Below are 15842 nucleotides of genomic sequence, written 5' to 3'. Positions count from 1 at the left end.
AGGATCATGGTGGTGATTTATCTAAATATTGTGGGAAATGGAACTTGAGATGAGATCTTTTTCCAACCTCTTAATTTTGGTCACCAATTTGTTTTCTTTCTTCTCAAGTGATGGGTCTGGTTCATCACTTACCACTTAATTGGGCTTTTGAAGGAACATGGAGAGGAACCATGGTGTTGTTTGATCTGAAGGACCATTGGCTTATGAATTTGGGGTCAAGTTCCTTTCCTATCCAGGGGTGGATGAACCTAGCATGGGAAATGATTTGACCTTATAATGCAGTGAGAAGTTAATCCGGATGTCAACCTTGGTCATTAATCTGGATTTACTGGGCTAAGTCTTTTATGTCCATTTGTCAGCTGTGTTTTGTCATTACTCTGCAGAGACTGTTTTGAGGTTTGCTGGAACTTTAATTTAGTTTCTGAGTCAAAGAGTTAACTAATCTAAGTGGTTTTTTTTTTTAAGTGATGTTGCAAAGACAACGGTACAACCAAATAGCTTACAAGCTGAAATCATCAATTAATATATGTACGGCTAGGGCAATAAGATCAGCCTATAGGAGAATAAACAGAGGGGATAGGGAGACAATGCCTAATGAGGTGTTGATGATCCACTCCCTTCTTAATCATATTTATTTTTTAATTTTTTAATTATATTTATTTTTCAATTACTGTATTATATTAGTGATTTAATAGTGGTAATTAAAATATTGTTAAATCAAGCATTTGATCAATTATTTTGGTTTAATTAAACATTTTTATAATTAATAAAATCAATGGTTTTAAATTTAACGGAAAAATATCATTAATTAATAATACGTAAAAATATAAAGTGTATTAAATTTAGCATTTGATCAATTTTTCCTGTTTAATCTTTCCTTTTTATGTTAAAGTATATCATATGATATTAATAAATTAATAAATAAACTTATTATATTCGTTTATGTTATTTTTAATGTTATTATTTTTTTTTATAATTAATCATGTGCACAGTTCATTGGCTCACGTAATTACTGTATTAATGTACAATAAACTGCAATCATTAAATAATATAATATCTAATTTAATTAAATAATATATTAATATATTTTAATTATACATTAAATTACTTATTTGTGTAGTAATCATGTTTGTTTTACCTAATTTTGGGTTTAAGTATTATGTTTTAATTAAGTATACTATTACAAGTTACTCATTCCCTTATTTTTTATATTTTTCTCATTTGGGGGCACTAACACTAGAAACTATTTTTCAGTGCACATGAACTCGTCCACACTAACACCAAGTTTGAAAATGAAGTTCATGTACATGAATGAAATAAATTTGAAGCAGGAGATGAAGATGAACTTCAAATTTTAAGTTTGTTGACTAACCAACCCACCCCTAATTATCACTAAACATCTTCATAGCTTCAAGCAATTGAAAAACTCAACTGTTACACTGACCTCACTCACAGAAGTTCAGTAACTGCATGGGTAATTGCTAGGTACTCTGCTTCTGCACTAGAGTATACCACAACATTCTCTTTCTTACTTTTCCAACTAGCTATGTTTTCACCAATAAAAACACAATACCCTAAGATAGATTTCCATCCAATTGAAACCCCTCATAATCTCCATCAAAATATCCCTCAATCTGCAAGTGTTTATGTGGTGCATACAACAATCCTTTCCCTGGTGCACCCTTCAAATATCGTAATTTCATGTGTGCAGTTTTCAAATATATCTTCCTTGGATGCTCCATAAACTGATTAATCGCGCTAGTTGCAAATGATATATCTGGTCAAGTCACTGCAAGATAAATAAATTTGCTACTAACCTCCTGTATATAGTCTTGTCTTTAAGCTCTGCAATCGTCGTCTTATAGAGACTATGATTTACCTCGATGGGTGTCTCAGCAAGCTTAGCGCCCAACTGGCCATATACATGAAGCATATCAATAATACATTTTCTCTGTGTCAAAACAATGCCTACTTTACTCCTTGCTACCTCGATCCCAAATACTTGACTGAACCTAAATCCTTAGTTTGAAAATGTTTCACTAGATGTCCATTGACCTCTCCAATGTCTTTCACATGACTTCCCGACAAGACTATGTCATCTAAGTATACAATCAACACTACAGTAGCAAAAATTCTCTTCAAAACAAACGAGTGTCATGGTGACTACTCACAATCCCCAATGACATAACTACTTAGCTAAATTTTTTGAACCAAGCTCTAGGACTTTGCTTGAGGTCATAGATAGCTTTATGCTCCCTAAGCAACACAAAACAGAGGTTACTCTACATAAGTTCCTTAGCTAGATCACCATACAAGAAAACATTCTTAAGGTCCAACTAAATCAAGGTCAGCCCTTATTGACTATTACAAAAAATAATATTCGAACTGAGGATAATCATACAATTGGGGAAAAAGTCTCAAAGACAATCACTCCATAGGTTTGTGTATACCCTTAGTGACTAGTTTGGCTTTACATCTTTCAATAAAACCATCACTTTTGTACTTCACCGTGTAAACCCAACGATAGCCAACTATAGTAGCATCTGGTGGTGGCTCATATGACGTCCACATGCCCCTATCATGGAAATCCTCCATCTTTGTATCCATGGCCTGTTTTCCAACGAGGAGAAGACATGGTTTCATGTATGATGCAAAAATTTTAGAAGGAACTAGATAACGAATCAAAGCAAACAAACTTGGAAATGGAATCTTTCGTACCATGTAGAGTACATCTTGAACACCATTATGAAGTGAAACAAGTAAATGTAAATCACTTACTTTAGGAATTGCAAACGGAGAAGGCACTGGTGCAAATGGAGGAGAATGTCCCCATGTGATGGCCTTGGAAGGTGTCCTTCCTTTATACACCTGCAGTGGCTTCAGTATCAGCAAATCAACAACTGGCACAATGTTAGGAACATCCTCCATAGCTTGACGTAAACAACCATCTACTACAAGTGGAGTACTAGACTCAATAGACTATGAAAAATATGGGACATCCTAAAAATAGGTCACAACTACAAACACAAACATTTTTTCTAGATGTTGGATAGTAAACCTTGTACCCTTTTTGAATATGAGAATAACAAAGGAAGACACTTGAGTGATCGAGGAGATAATTTATCAGGAGATTGACCAAGAACATGGACATAACACAGAACCAAATGTCAAGAGATTTTCGAAGAGATTTTCCTTTCCCGATTAATTTTCATACAGAGAAGACGGAACTTAGGGAACATATAGTCCCGTAAGTGATAATAAATGTAAATTTACAATAATACCCCTATTCCTATTTTCAATATATGTTAACATCCCCCCTCAAATAGATGTTGGTAAGTCAACCAGCAACAATTTGCCAACCAAAAATTGATGCCGCTGTCGAGTCATTGCTTTGGTGAAGACATCGGCCACTTGGAGGTCCGAAGAAATGTAAGGAAGATATATTACCCGACTCTCCAAGATATCTCGGATAGAATGACAATCAACCTCAATGTGCTTGGTGCGTTCATGGAAAACGGGATTGGTGGCAATCTGAATAACACTAGTGTTATCAGCATGAAGAGGGGTAGAAGTAGTATGAGGAAAGTCAAGCTCCGAAAGAAGACCATGTAGCCATACAATCTCAGAACAAGCAGTAGACATGACACGGTACTCGGCCTCAATAGAGGATTTTGAAACACGATCCTGTTTCTTACATCTCCAAGAAATTAAAGCATCACCTAAAAACATACACCAACCCGTAGTAGATCGACGTGTATCTGGACACCCAACCCAATCAACATCACTATAAGCAACAAGTTGAAGGGATGAGCCGGTAGAAAAGAATAACCCACGAGTAGGAGAACCTCGAAGATAGCGAATGATGCGTCAAACTGCAACAATATGGAGATACCGAGGAGAAGACATAAACTTACTGACCTGATGAACTGCATATGAGATATCGGGGCAGGTAGTGGTCAAGTAGATGAGACTCCCAACCAGTCGATATAGAGTAGGGTCATCTAGAAGGTCCCCTTCATCTTTCTTGTATTTGACATTGACCTCCATAGGAGTATCAACTGAAGAAGTGTCCTCCAAACCAGCCAAGGTAATAATATCTTGAATATACTTATGCTAGTTTACGAAAATACTATTGGCCCGATGATGTACTTCCAGTCCTAAGAAGTAAGTGAGTTGACCAAGATCTTTCATATGAAAAGTGGCATGCATCAGCTACTAAACCTTAGTAATCAAACCACAGTCAGTGCCAGTAATTATTATATCATCCACATAAACCAAGAGACCGATGCAGACTGCGGAAGAAGAGAGAAGAATCATACTGACTTTGTGTAAACCTGAAGGTAAGAAGCGTACTGCGAAACTTCTCAAACCAAGCCCGGGGAGCTTGCTTAACTCCATATAGAAAATGTTTTAGCTTACAGACATCATGAGGAGAAGTAGTAGTCATACCACAGGGAAGCTTCATGTAGATCTCTTATTGAAGGTCACCGTGAAAAAAGACGTTCTTCACATCCATTTGATGCAATTGCCACGACTGGGAAGCAACAATAGCTAAGATAGTTCGAACCGTGGTCATTTTGGCAACAGGAGCAAATGTATCTTCATAATCTATCCCATATTCATGTTTGTTGCCTAGAGTTACTAGGCGAACTTTGTACCGATCCAAAGAGCCATCAGAGCGAAGTTTTACGGAGAAAACCCATTTACTCCCAAGAGGCTTAATTGTAGGGGGGCAAGGAACAATATCCCAAGTGTGATTCTCCTCAAGAGCTCGAAGTTCTGTTTGCATTGCATGCTGCCAACACTCATGTTCCATGGCCTGTTTGTAACAAGTGAGAATGAAAATAGAGGATAAGGTAGCCAAAGGAGAGACAGTGGAGGAAAAACCATACCAATGAGGAGGCCGAGAAGGGAGAGTAGACCGGCAAAGAGCGGTGGAAGTTGGAGCAGGAGTAGGAGCAGGTGCCAGGACAGGATCGTGAGGGGGCACAGAGGAAGTGGTATCAGACTCATGTCTACTACGTCTTCTATACACAAAACCAGGTGTGAACCTTTCCACAATTGGCAAAAAATCATCAAAGCTAGGCAGAAGAGATAAAGATGCAGATGGCAGCTCAACATGAGATGGAAAAGAATATTGATTTTCAAAGAAAACCACATTCCGAGAAACACGTATAAAACGAACATGTGGATAATAACAAACATAACCCTTTTGAGGTATAGCATAACCAAGAAAAACACATTTAACTGATTGAGCTATAAGTTTATGTCGTTCATGAGCAGGGAGATGCACAGTACAAACACAACCAAATGTCCAAAGATCAAAATATGAAGGAGAATGGCCAAACAACTTAAAGAAGGGAGAAGCATGATGTAATGTAGGAGAAGGTAAGCGATTGATCAAATGAACCGAAGTAGAAAGCGCTTCCCACCAAAAACGAGAAGGAACAGATGATTCAAGTTTTGACTACATCAAGAAGATGACGACTTTTTCGCTCAGCAACACCATTTTGTTGCGGTGTCGAAGGACAAGAGCGCTGAGAGACGATCCCTTTGCTTTGAAGAAAGTCCTGAAACTCATTAGACATATATTCACCGCCAGAATCAGAGCGCAAGACCTTGATGCTGGCAAAGAATTGAGTCTCTAGAAGCGCAAGAAAACGCTTAAATACTAAAATCACTTCGGCCTTAGCCCGTAGAAAGTAAACCGACTACAGTCATCAATAAAGGTGACAAAGTACTTTTAATGCACATGAGAAACAACAAGTGTAATCCCCCAAACATCAGTATATATAATATCGAAACATTGTAAGGCACGAGATGCATGATGAGGAAAAGGTAGAACTTTACTTTTGCCAAGTTTGCATGATGAATATTCAAAAGAAAGATCAAGAGAAGAACATGCTTTATGTCCCAAAACACCAGAATTAAATAATTTTTGAAGTACATCAGAGTTTGGGTGGCCTAGACGTTTATGCCACATCTTAGGTCCAGAACCAACAACATTACATGCCAAGGAAAGGAAAGGAAAACTAGGACTAATGGTAAAAGGAAAAACATAAAGAGGAAAGAGTCGTTCCACTTTAGGCCCCTTCGTGATCATCGTCCTGACACTTGATCCTGCACAACACAACCAGATCGAGAGAAATGGACATTACAATTATAATCGACCAATTGACCAACAGAAATAAGATGTGTGGAGAGGTTAGGAGACACAAAAACATCAGTTAAGCAAGAGGAAAGATCACCAACAGCACTGATAGGCAGAGAGCTGCCATCAGCGGTATTAATTTTCTGATTTCCATCATAATTTTTGACATTGGAAAGAGAAACAATAGTATTGGTCATATGGTTAGAAGCTCCAGAGTCAAAATACCATGGCTTAGAAGAAACTTGATCATTACCTGAGAGCCCAAAAGTAGAGAAAGCAGAAATGATCATCTGTTGTACCACCTTAGGAGTGAGTATGTTCGGGTTTGCAGAGGTTGTAAGTGCAACAGGAATAGGAACAACCGGCGAGGCAACAGGCAATGCAGAAGAACTAGAGGCACCAGCTGAGGCATGATAAGCAGTACCCTGCTTCCTTTCAGGTCGAATGGGGCAGGCAGAGATGATGTGACCTTGTTTCTTGCAGTAGTTATAGAACTTCCTAGGGCAATCCCGAGCAATATGACCAAAAGCTTTACAACTAAAGCACTGAACAACACGCATGTCTCTTCCCTTATTCCTCCCCTGTATTGCATAAGCCACAGTAACAGGGGCACTAACATTAGCCCGATGTTCCATGCCAGCCTGAGTTACTATGTGATGCTCCTCACGAAGAAGTTCACTAAAACAAGCATCCAGAGATGGTACAGGATGACGATTCATCAGATTAGACCGTGCAATTTCAAAATCAGAACAGAGCTTCATCAAGAATTGATCTCTCTTGCTAGTTTCATAAACTACTTGAATAGTAGAGAGAGCTGCAACGGGAACATTAAAATAAACAATGTCTGCATAGTCAGCCCAAAGGTTTTGAAAACCAGAAAAATATTCATCAATGGAGAGACTTCCTTGTGTGAAATTAGCCATCTCATACTCCAATTGAAAACGTCGAGCCGTGTTGTCTTGATGGTAAACCTTGGCGAGGTAATTCCACATGTCAGCCGCATTTCGATAAGGCCTCAGATTGAGAACAAAATTAGGCTCAACAGAGCCAAGGATCCAGGTCATGACCCTAGCATCCTTGACTGTCCACTTGGACAAAGCCTCGGCCTCTCGAGGTGGGGGATCACTCCCATCTAGATGACCCCATAACTCTTTTCCTCTAACGAATAAAAGAAATTGAAATTCCCAGCCGGTGTAATTTTTACCCGTGAAACGGATAGGGAATGAGTCTAACCTATCAGATAACATGATAAGCCCACTGCAATGACAATAAGTGTTGATGGAACTCCAAACCAGAGATGGCTCCAGAAGGAGAGATTATAACTAGAGATGCCCCTGCGAGCTTGCTCACAAACAAAGTTTGTTGCAGAACCCAGCAATGAAAGGTTTCCAGTAACTGTGCTCACCCACGCCAATATGAGCCATGCCTTCGTTTCTGCAGCTGTAGAAATGGCCACTGCAGATGCTGCAACACATGTACCGAGCAGAAGAATCGTCATGGAGTGGACCTTTGGCTCCCATCGAACACCAAAAACGAAGATGTTCCTGTTGAACACCAAAAAAAATGAAATACCCGAGAGAGGAACCTTCGAAATCCGAAATAAAACCCACAAGACCCTCCAAAATCCACTGCAAATCGAGAACTGAGAAAGAGGGAAAGATAACTCACATTTGAGAGCACAACGCCGAACCGAGACCGCTAAGGGCGCCGAACAAGCTCGGAAAAAAAATATCAGGGCGTGGAACGAAGCTCTAATACCATGTCAAGAGATTTTTGAAGAGATTTTCCTTTCCCGATTAATTTTCATACAGAGAAGAAGGAACTTAGGGAACATATAGTTCCGTATGTGATAATAAATGTAAATTTACAATAATAACCCTATTCCTATTGTACATATATGTTAACACCAAACACTCGAGGACAATTGAAGAGCAGGGATGGAAGAGTCTTACATGACTTTCACAAAAAGAGATCTCACAGAGCAATAATTAATATGGTAAGATCTTACAGGAGCACTCGCAGGAGGATGTCTCACAAAAGTGTTTCAGTTAAAAGGAGTTTTAGATATTTCAGTCTTCTACTTCTGTTCAGTTGTTTAATTATGTTTGGACTTATCTTTAAGTATTAAACTTTAGGTGTAACTGGGATAAGGGTAGTTTAATTGTAATCGGATTCTACTTGTTTCCTCTATTATAAATAAAGATTCTTTGTACTCAAATCATAACAAGTCAGTGAAGTATTTATCTTTTCAAGAAATCCCATCTTACATGACTCTCAGAGAAAGAAGTCTTACAGAGTAGTAATTAATATGCAGAATCTTACAAGAGTCACCTAAGAGGATGTCTCACAAAATTGTTTCAGTTAAAAAGTGTTTTAGTTATTTCAATTTTCTATTTATGTTCAGTTGCTTACTTATGCTAGGACTTATGTTTAAATAAACTTTGGGTATAACCAGGACAAGGGTAATTTAATTGCAATCGGATTCTACTTGTTTCCTCTATTATAAATAGAGACTCATTGTACTCAAATTACAACAAGTCAGTGAAGTAGTTCTCTTTTCTAGAAATTCAACAAGGACAAAGGGGAAACAACTCACTAGTCGACTTGAGAATATGTAAAGGCATCTTCCCATGAAGTATAGATGAGGGCATCTTAGTAATCAGAAAACAACCAGTGACAATAGCATCACTCCAGTAGGACTTGGAAACCTTCATCTAAAAGAGCATAATACGGGCAACATCTAGCAAGTCGTAGTTCTTTTTTACTTCAAAAAAAAAAAAAAAGGGTCGTAGTTCTTTCATTCTACAACTCCATTTTGTTATGGGTATAGACAGAGGAAGGTTGATTTATGCTGACATTAGTGGTACAAAATGTACTAAATTTACGATTTATGAACTCAAACCCATTATCAATACACAAAACACTAAGTGAAGCACCAAACTGATTCTTTATTTCACTATAAACATTCAAAAATACATCAAAGACTTCGGATTTCTCCTATAGGAGATACACCCATGTGGACCGACTAAAGTCATCAATAAACGAAACAAAAGATACTAGGTACATGACGGAGACCCCATACATCTAAGTGAACTATTTCAAATAAACTATTACAACAACTTGCACTAGGTGGAAAAGAAGCTATATGGTGCTTCCCATGTTGCCAAGATTCACATTAAAATGATAGTACCTTCTAGAAAAAACTAGAGTAGCTTGGCTAGAGAAGGATAACCATAAGTGCCACCAGAAAGGTGAAACAACTATATTCAATATTGAAGAAGATGGTTCTACCAAACGTTCCAGGAGGTAGAGCCCCTCTTTCTCTTGCCCAGAACAAATTCCTTAAAGACACAATGAATAGGATAGAAAATTACTGAAAACAAGAGAACAGAATTTAAAAACAAGAATGGAGTGGGTTGAACCATCACAACTCCACTCACAAGCGAGGTAAAACCATCTACAAGTGTGACATGTTTGAATGAGGAAGACAAAATGAGATATAAATATAATGTGGAAATGCCTAACATGTGCGTACATGCACCAGAGTCAATAACCCCTGAAGAGACCAGAGACGCATGTAACAGACATACCTAATTTGCCATAGTAGCTATGGCGACAGAAACATTATGGACCATGGATGAGGAAGATGCAATGAACTGTGCCATGCGTCGAACCAATTGTTGCATCTGGAGCACCAAGTACCATACCAACTACACCATTCGTAGATGATTCTCCTCTCTTAGGAAAACTCAAGTTAGTCAAGGGAGGCTTCCCGAATTTATTTTGGTATTTGTTTGAAAAATGGTTAGTGCCCTCACTATGCACTTTATCTCACCACTACCATCACTATGGCCTCTTCAACACTCAATTGCATCTTTGCCTAGTCCTCATCCACCCTAGCCACGTCCACGAGGTGTCTTTGGGGGACCTTGAACTAGTTGGATAACCTCTACACACATTACTTGCTTTCTTGCGTCTAGGTATGGTATCATCTACAAGTATTTGGACACGAATTGCATCATATTCAAAACCCAAACTATCAAAAAAATTGGCCATATGTAGCAGCCCCTACTATGCTCAAAGCTCAATTTCCTTCATGGTACAGGGATGGTAAGTCCCAATCTCCTATAAAATACTCCACAACTCGCTGAAATTATCAATAACTCATCATCTCTCCTCTCTAACCCAAAGAACTTTGTATACAATTTATAGATTCAAGACCAGTTGCTCTCTTGATCATATAGAGTTCTAGTGACTTCCAAATTTCTTTTGATGTCTCACAATTCATCACCTACTTCCTGAATTTTGACTGCATGTTGTTTATTAGCCATGTCATATTTGATTATCTTCTACCTCCCAATCATTAATCATCGGGTAAATAGGATCATCTTTCAAATATTTTGTCTTCTACTTAATCTTCAGATAAATTCTAACAGATTTGAACCAGCCTAGATTATCTTCAAAACACTACATAGTCCTATTTTCATAATCAACATTGATATCTAACAGATACATAAAGAATGGGCAACCATAGTTTGCCATATCAGTACTGGCTACAAGAATCCCAATACATATTAACTGGTACACCCAAATCAAATGCCACATCAATCTGTATCAGCCAATACAACTGTATCGGTTCTGCAATAAGATGCATATTGGTGATATTTCAAACCATGATAACCATATCTAAGGGACATTTAAGTTAGATGGTATTGCAGCACACACTGGTAAATAAACTTGCCAAGATCTTAAATAATAGAGAAAGATTAAGGAGGTTCTTCCTACCTTGGCTCTTTAACTTCTGCTTTTAGTTGAACATGTTGTCCTCTGTCCAAAGGAATCACTTTTGTAACTTCACTTGCCAAAACATGAGCCTCACCACTACAAAATGAAACAATAAGATTATCCCTATCTTGGACAGTTTGTACAAAACCTACACTCTTGTGCCTAGCGCCTTGCCATCCATAAGTAGGAGTCTTCACACTTCTTCTGAACTTCACCCAGTCTCCAACATTGTATCTAAACAATAAGCAAGATAAAAACATATTAGGCAAAGCCAATAAAAGACCATATATAATACTTCAAAGGAAGAACACGAAGATAAAGAGGAATAAGCTTTAAAAGCCATTGCATACACACATTGTAGGAGAGAGACGAATTCCATCATTGGCGAGTGCTTCCATCAGATCTTCAGAGATCCATTCTCGAGGCAGTGCTTCTAAAAAATCACGCAAGGTCTTACCACTATTCCATTCAATTAAGCCATAAAATCAGTCAAAATCAATAATGCCAGTGGCTTCCATGAAAATGTATATTTGATATAGCTTTTACTGCTTTTTTTACCATCTGTTTTTTGTTTCATCCTTCCATCTAATAGCAGTTCTAACATCATCGAAAAAACTTTAAAATTATCAAGTATTTACGTACATGGGACATATAAATTATCCTAATAATGAAAAGTAACACAAACAGATGCCTACCTAAATATACCATAGGATAGGAGGCATGATTTAGGATTTTCTTCATCATTCAAAAAAAATAAAAAAAATTGAGGTTTTCTTCACGTTATCTTTCAAAAGCGAGATACCATACAAACAACAACTATGACAAATTTTGAAAATCAAACTTAACATATATAAACTTCATGATCATGATGATTGTAAAAATACAAGTCCAGGAGTATTTTGGTCATTTCCCATTTTTTTCACAGTACTTTTTTCTCTTATAGTATGGCTATTAGATAGAGAATGTCTTATTTTATCTCTAGTTAAATTTCCATTCAATTTAGACATGTATTTTAGGAGATATGTAATTTCGAGTAATGAGGAGCATTTTTGTCCTTTTGTAAATTTTCACTTAAACCCTGATTGTAAAGAAGCTGGACGGGCTTTTTGGCTCGGATTCCAAGGCATCCAAGTTGCTCCTCTTCCAGAACTCTTTTTTCTCTTCTATTTCCTCCCCAAATTACATATTTTTCAATGATAATAACCATCATCATCATCATCAATGCCTTGTCCTTACAATGCCGGGTTCAAAAGTTTACATATACTTTTCAAATCAATTAAATATCCAATCTAAGTCACAGGCATTTTTATCTTGAGATTGCATTCCAGGGCACACAAAAAAATCATAATATAGTATGATCCAAGAGCATAACTATCCAATGGATGTTTGTAGTTTACAGAATGTCATCAATTACTATTATAAAAAAAAGAGACACATCTTGACCACAGACACACCAACCATATATTTATTACGCTATGCAGCTTAGGTGTCAGTGGGGAAGGTGGTGTACATCTTCCTAGCATGTAGGTGTTACTTGCCTGTGATTTCTAACTTCAATTGCAGCACCAGGATACTGGAGCATGTCAACAATCCATTGAAGATTTTCACGAATCATCTTTGCAGCATCAGCTGCTATATGGAAAGCATTGTTACCTTCATCATCCTGATGAGCATATTGAATAAATAGTATCAGAAGAAGAAATAAGTGAACTTAAATATAATGAATATACATTTGCTTATTCAAACTGCAAATTAGCACAGAGATTGTGAGACTTTCCAATGCTCTGAATTCAAGCTTTTATTACCTAAAAACATAAATTACCAAAAAACTTTTATTACCTAAAAACATAAATTACCAAGTCAGAGTTTATAATATTCTGTTTTAAATGAAGAATTTCTAATAGTTGGTAAAGCATGACATTAGAAGCATGAAGAAGCGGCAGAGCATGCAGAATTAGATTTCCAAGGAAAAGAGCACATGAGCTCTCCTGCTCTCATAGAAGCACTTTATGCAACAGAATATAAGCACTAAGGCATTCAAGAAAGTAAAGAAGATCCCAAAGGCCAGGTTCCAGATAGAAGAAAGATGAAGCATTTTCTAATAAAAGTGATTAGAGGTAAAAAGTACAAGTAAGCCAAGTGAGCAAATATGGGCTCCATTGAAGAGCTTGATACAAAGCATCAAGCCTCCACCATGAAGAGAGCATTTAGTACCCACCAAAAAATCTGCAATTTACCGATACCTACATCTTCAAAGAACAGTTCTTTTAAGAAGAAAACTTGTAGATGAAAACAACAAATACCAATTGTTCCCAAAGACCTTTCACAAAGTACACATTTGATCAAAGGGCAATGAGGAGCATAATTCTTTTACCCAGCAAATTAGATGACAAGTACAAAACTTCTACAGATCATAATAGAGAGCTTACAAGAAAACTATTCCTAATGAAAATATCAAGAGTTTCCTCAAGGAAAGAGGAATCCCCTGCCAAATAGTAAGAAGGTTTTTAGATGGCCCAGCAATTCCATGGACGGGACACCATCAAAACCTGGTACAGTATGATTTTTTTACTGGGCAATTGACAATGGAATTCCAATAGGCATGACTCAGGATTCCAGTTAGCATCTACGACATTGTCTTCCTTTTTGAGAAATTCAATGCCTTCTCCTTGGTTTCTTAAACACCAGAGGGAGGTCAACATTCAGCAATATTAATATGATTTGCTTCATCCAGTAAAGCCATTAGAGCAGCAGTTCACCAGCCAATTACAGGTATCACCAATGAGATCTCTAACCACTGTGGCTGGTGCACCAGTCCACAGCATTGTCTCACAGCCTAAAGGATGCAAATCAATTGATTCAACGTACTTAGACCAATATATATTTCTGACCTTAGCTTTCTCAGAACTGGCTGGTTCCAAGCTGATGACAATTTTGTAAACCTTCAGAAAAGGAAAAATCTAGACAGCGGGTAGTCCAACTCACTTCAATACAGGCCAATTGTACAGGTAGGCAACCCAGATCAGCACACTGGTGTCAATTTAAAATAGGTATGCATGCATCTAAATCAACAATTTTTTGCATCATTTGGAGTGACCACACCAAGATTACCAAAACTGCACCAGGACTTACAGCAGTAACATTCTGGAAATTATGATTACCTGAAAATTGCAGTCTGCACCAGCAGATAAAAGCAATCCAACACATAGTTTTGACCCTCTAGCCAAAGCAACATGAAGAGGTATCGTATTGTGCACATTTGTAATGTTCACATTAACACCAGCATCCAGAATAATCTAGACAAAAAATAATCAACAGGGAGACAACATGAGCAATGGGAGGCTGAAGTAGCAGATAGTGACTTGCACTCTTTATTTGAATGTCAAAAAAGTAATAGTTTACCTTGACCAGCTCAACATCATTTGCCATAGCAGCAGTATGCAAAGCGGTTCGTCCATGCTGAGTTTCTTGGGCTGTTGGATCAGCTCCAGCAGCAAGCAAGATTCTGACCAGTTCCCTACCCTCTGCAACAAAACCATCAAATATCAGATAGTTTTGGAGTCCTCAAACCCCAAGGGGAATAGAATCCCCAACAGTAATACAAGATCTGAAAACACCATCTTTAACTAATGTATCAGCAAGACAATTCGCGGATCACAAAAAATAGATCCAAGTAACAGCTAATCCAGACAGCAAATGAGTAATTTCGTAATAAATATGCCAAAGACGTCACACAGGAATAGATGATCCGGAAAGCCACGAGATTAACGAAGAACTATTCCCTCATAAAGTGTCACTGCTTTGTATTAAATAGCTATTATTTAGAAGAACCTACATACCAGTCTCATAGTCATTCTTCAGTGCAGCAGCCATACACAGTGCAGTCCCGGCTGGACTAGGTATATCAATTGCAGCTTCAATTTCATCTCGAGTTGCAACCTCTACCCACCTTCTCACAACTTGCACATTCCAAGTTGAGACACAGAAATGCAAAGGACTGGAGCAATACAAACAAGTAAGGACATATAAGAATTTTTAAAAGTAAAACAATTTATGAGTGAACGAGATAGAGCAGAATTCCAGACCAAACATATATATTGGCATGGAAGGGGAGGCACTAAAATTCCAATACATTACACAACACTTTTCTTTTTCTTTAGAAAGATATTACATATCTAAGTCTACTGACAACAGGGGAACATTCTTACGTCAATCTTTTCGAATTCAGTAAACCCATTGATCTGCAGCCTCCATTTTCCAATATCACAATTGCACATTCTGTATATTTCTTGGCAATGGCTCTATGCAGCACAGATTCACCTTCATCATCTACAGCATTAGGGTCTGCCCCAGCCAACAGTAACTCCTGTTATGATCAAATAGGTTCCAGTGAGACAAGAAGAATTGTGTTTTCAAAAAAGAGATGAGAGATTTTGGAAATTAGATTTGCAGCTCGAGAGAGTAAAATTGCACATGATTCCTCTGTTATTTTTTGTAACCAAAATCCATGGAGGTTATTATTTCTGTAGATTATTCTACAAATAAAATATTCTCCTGTATATCAAATATCTTGCTACAAGAAAAGATATGAGCAGACAACAGAAACGCTCCCAAAAATAAACAACAGCTTATTCAAAAAAAAAAAAAAAATCCTTGGCAATAATGTGAAGAAAGGAGACTCCCTCTTTAGCAAATAATTCACCACTGGAATTGACAAATATTGAGCCATGTAATAGATCTTTCAAGAGCACGTTCATCAAATATATGCTACGGCCTCCAAAAATGAGGATTGGAGGGTAGAAGAAGCCTTATCCAGACAATCACAAACCTCTTGAGAGAAGACAATGATAAGCTTGTCATCCAACACCTCTATTTCCTGAACTCCTAAAATACCAAGACACATATA

At 37.6% G+C, this 15842-nt stretch overlaps 1 protein-coding gene across 2 annotated transcripts in view; it reads right to left on the bottom strand.

Annotated features, from left to right (window-relative positions):
* The window catches only part of LOC137958716 (E3 ubiquitin-protein ligase KEG-like), a 44850-nt gene that overhangs the window by 12595 nt on the left and 16413 nt on the right, over window positions 1-15842 (bottom strand). For both annotated transcript variants that reach the window (XM_068805811.1, XM_068805812.1), the window contains exons 6-12: window positions 15145-15302; window positions 14776-14933; window positions 14339-14460; window positions 14098-14232; window positions 12475-12599; window positions 11291-11395; window positions 10937-11170 (exon numbers count right to left, since the gene is read on the bottom strand). In XM_068805811.1, coding sequence (XP_068661912.1) covers window positions 10937-11170; window positions 11291-11395; window positions 12475-12599; window positions 14098-14232; window positions 14339-14460; window positions 14776-14933; window positions 15145-15302 — 1037 coding nt within the window. The remainder of the gene's footprint in view (window positions 1-10936; window positions 11171-11290; window positions 11396-12474; window positions 12600-14097; window positions 14233-14338; window positions 14461-14775; window positions 14934-15144; window positions 15303-15842) is intronic.

The sequence above is a fragment of the Aristolochia californica genome, unplaced genomic scaffold (assembly GCF_029961685.1).
Source record: "Aristolochia californica isolate CCGP_79_NKW_82.1479 unplaced genomic scaffold, dmAriCali1.0.hap1 SCAF_3, whole genome shotgun sequence".
Classification (NCBI taxonomy): domain Eukaryota; kingdom Viridiplantae; phylum Streptophyta; class Magnoliopsida; order Piperales; family Aristolochiaceae; genus Aristolochia; species Aristolochia californica.
Note: the sequence above shows the minus strand (reverse complement) of the source record. Positions and strands in the feature narration are given on the sequence as shown.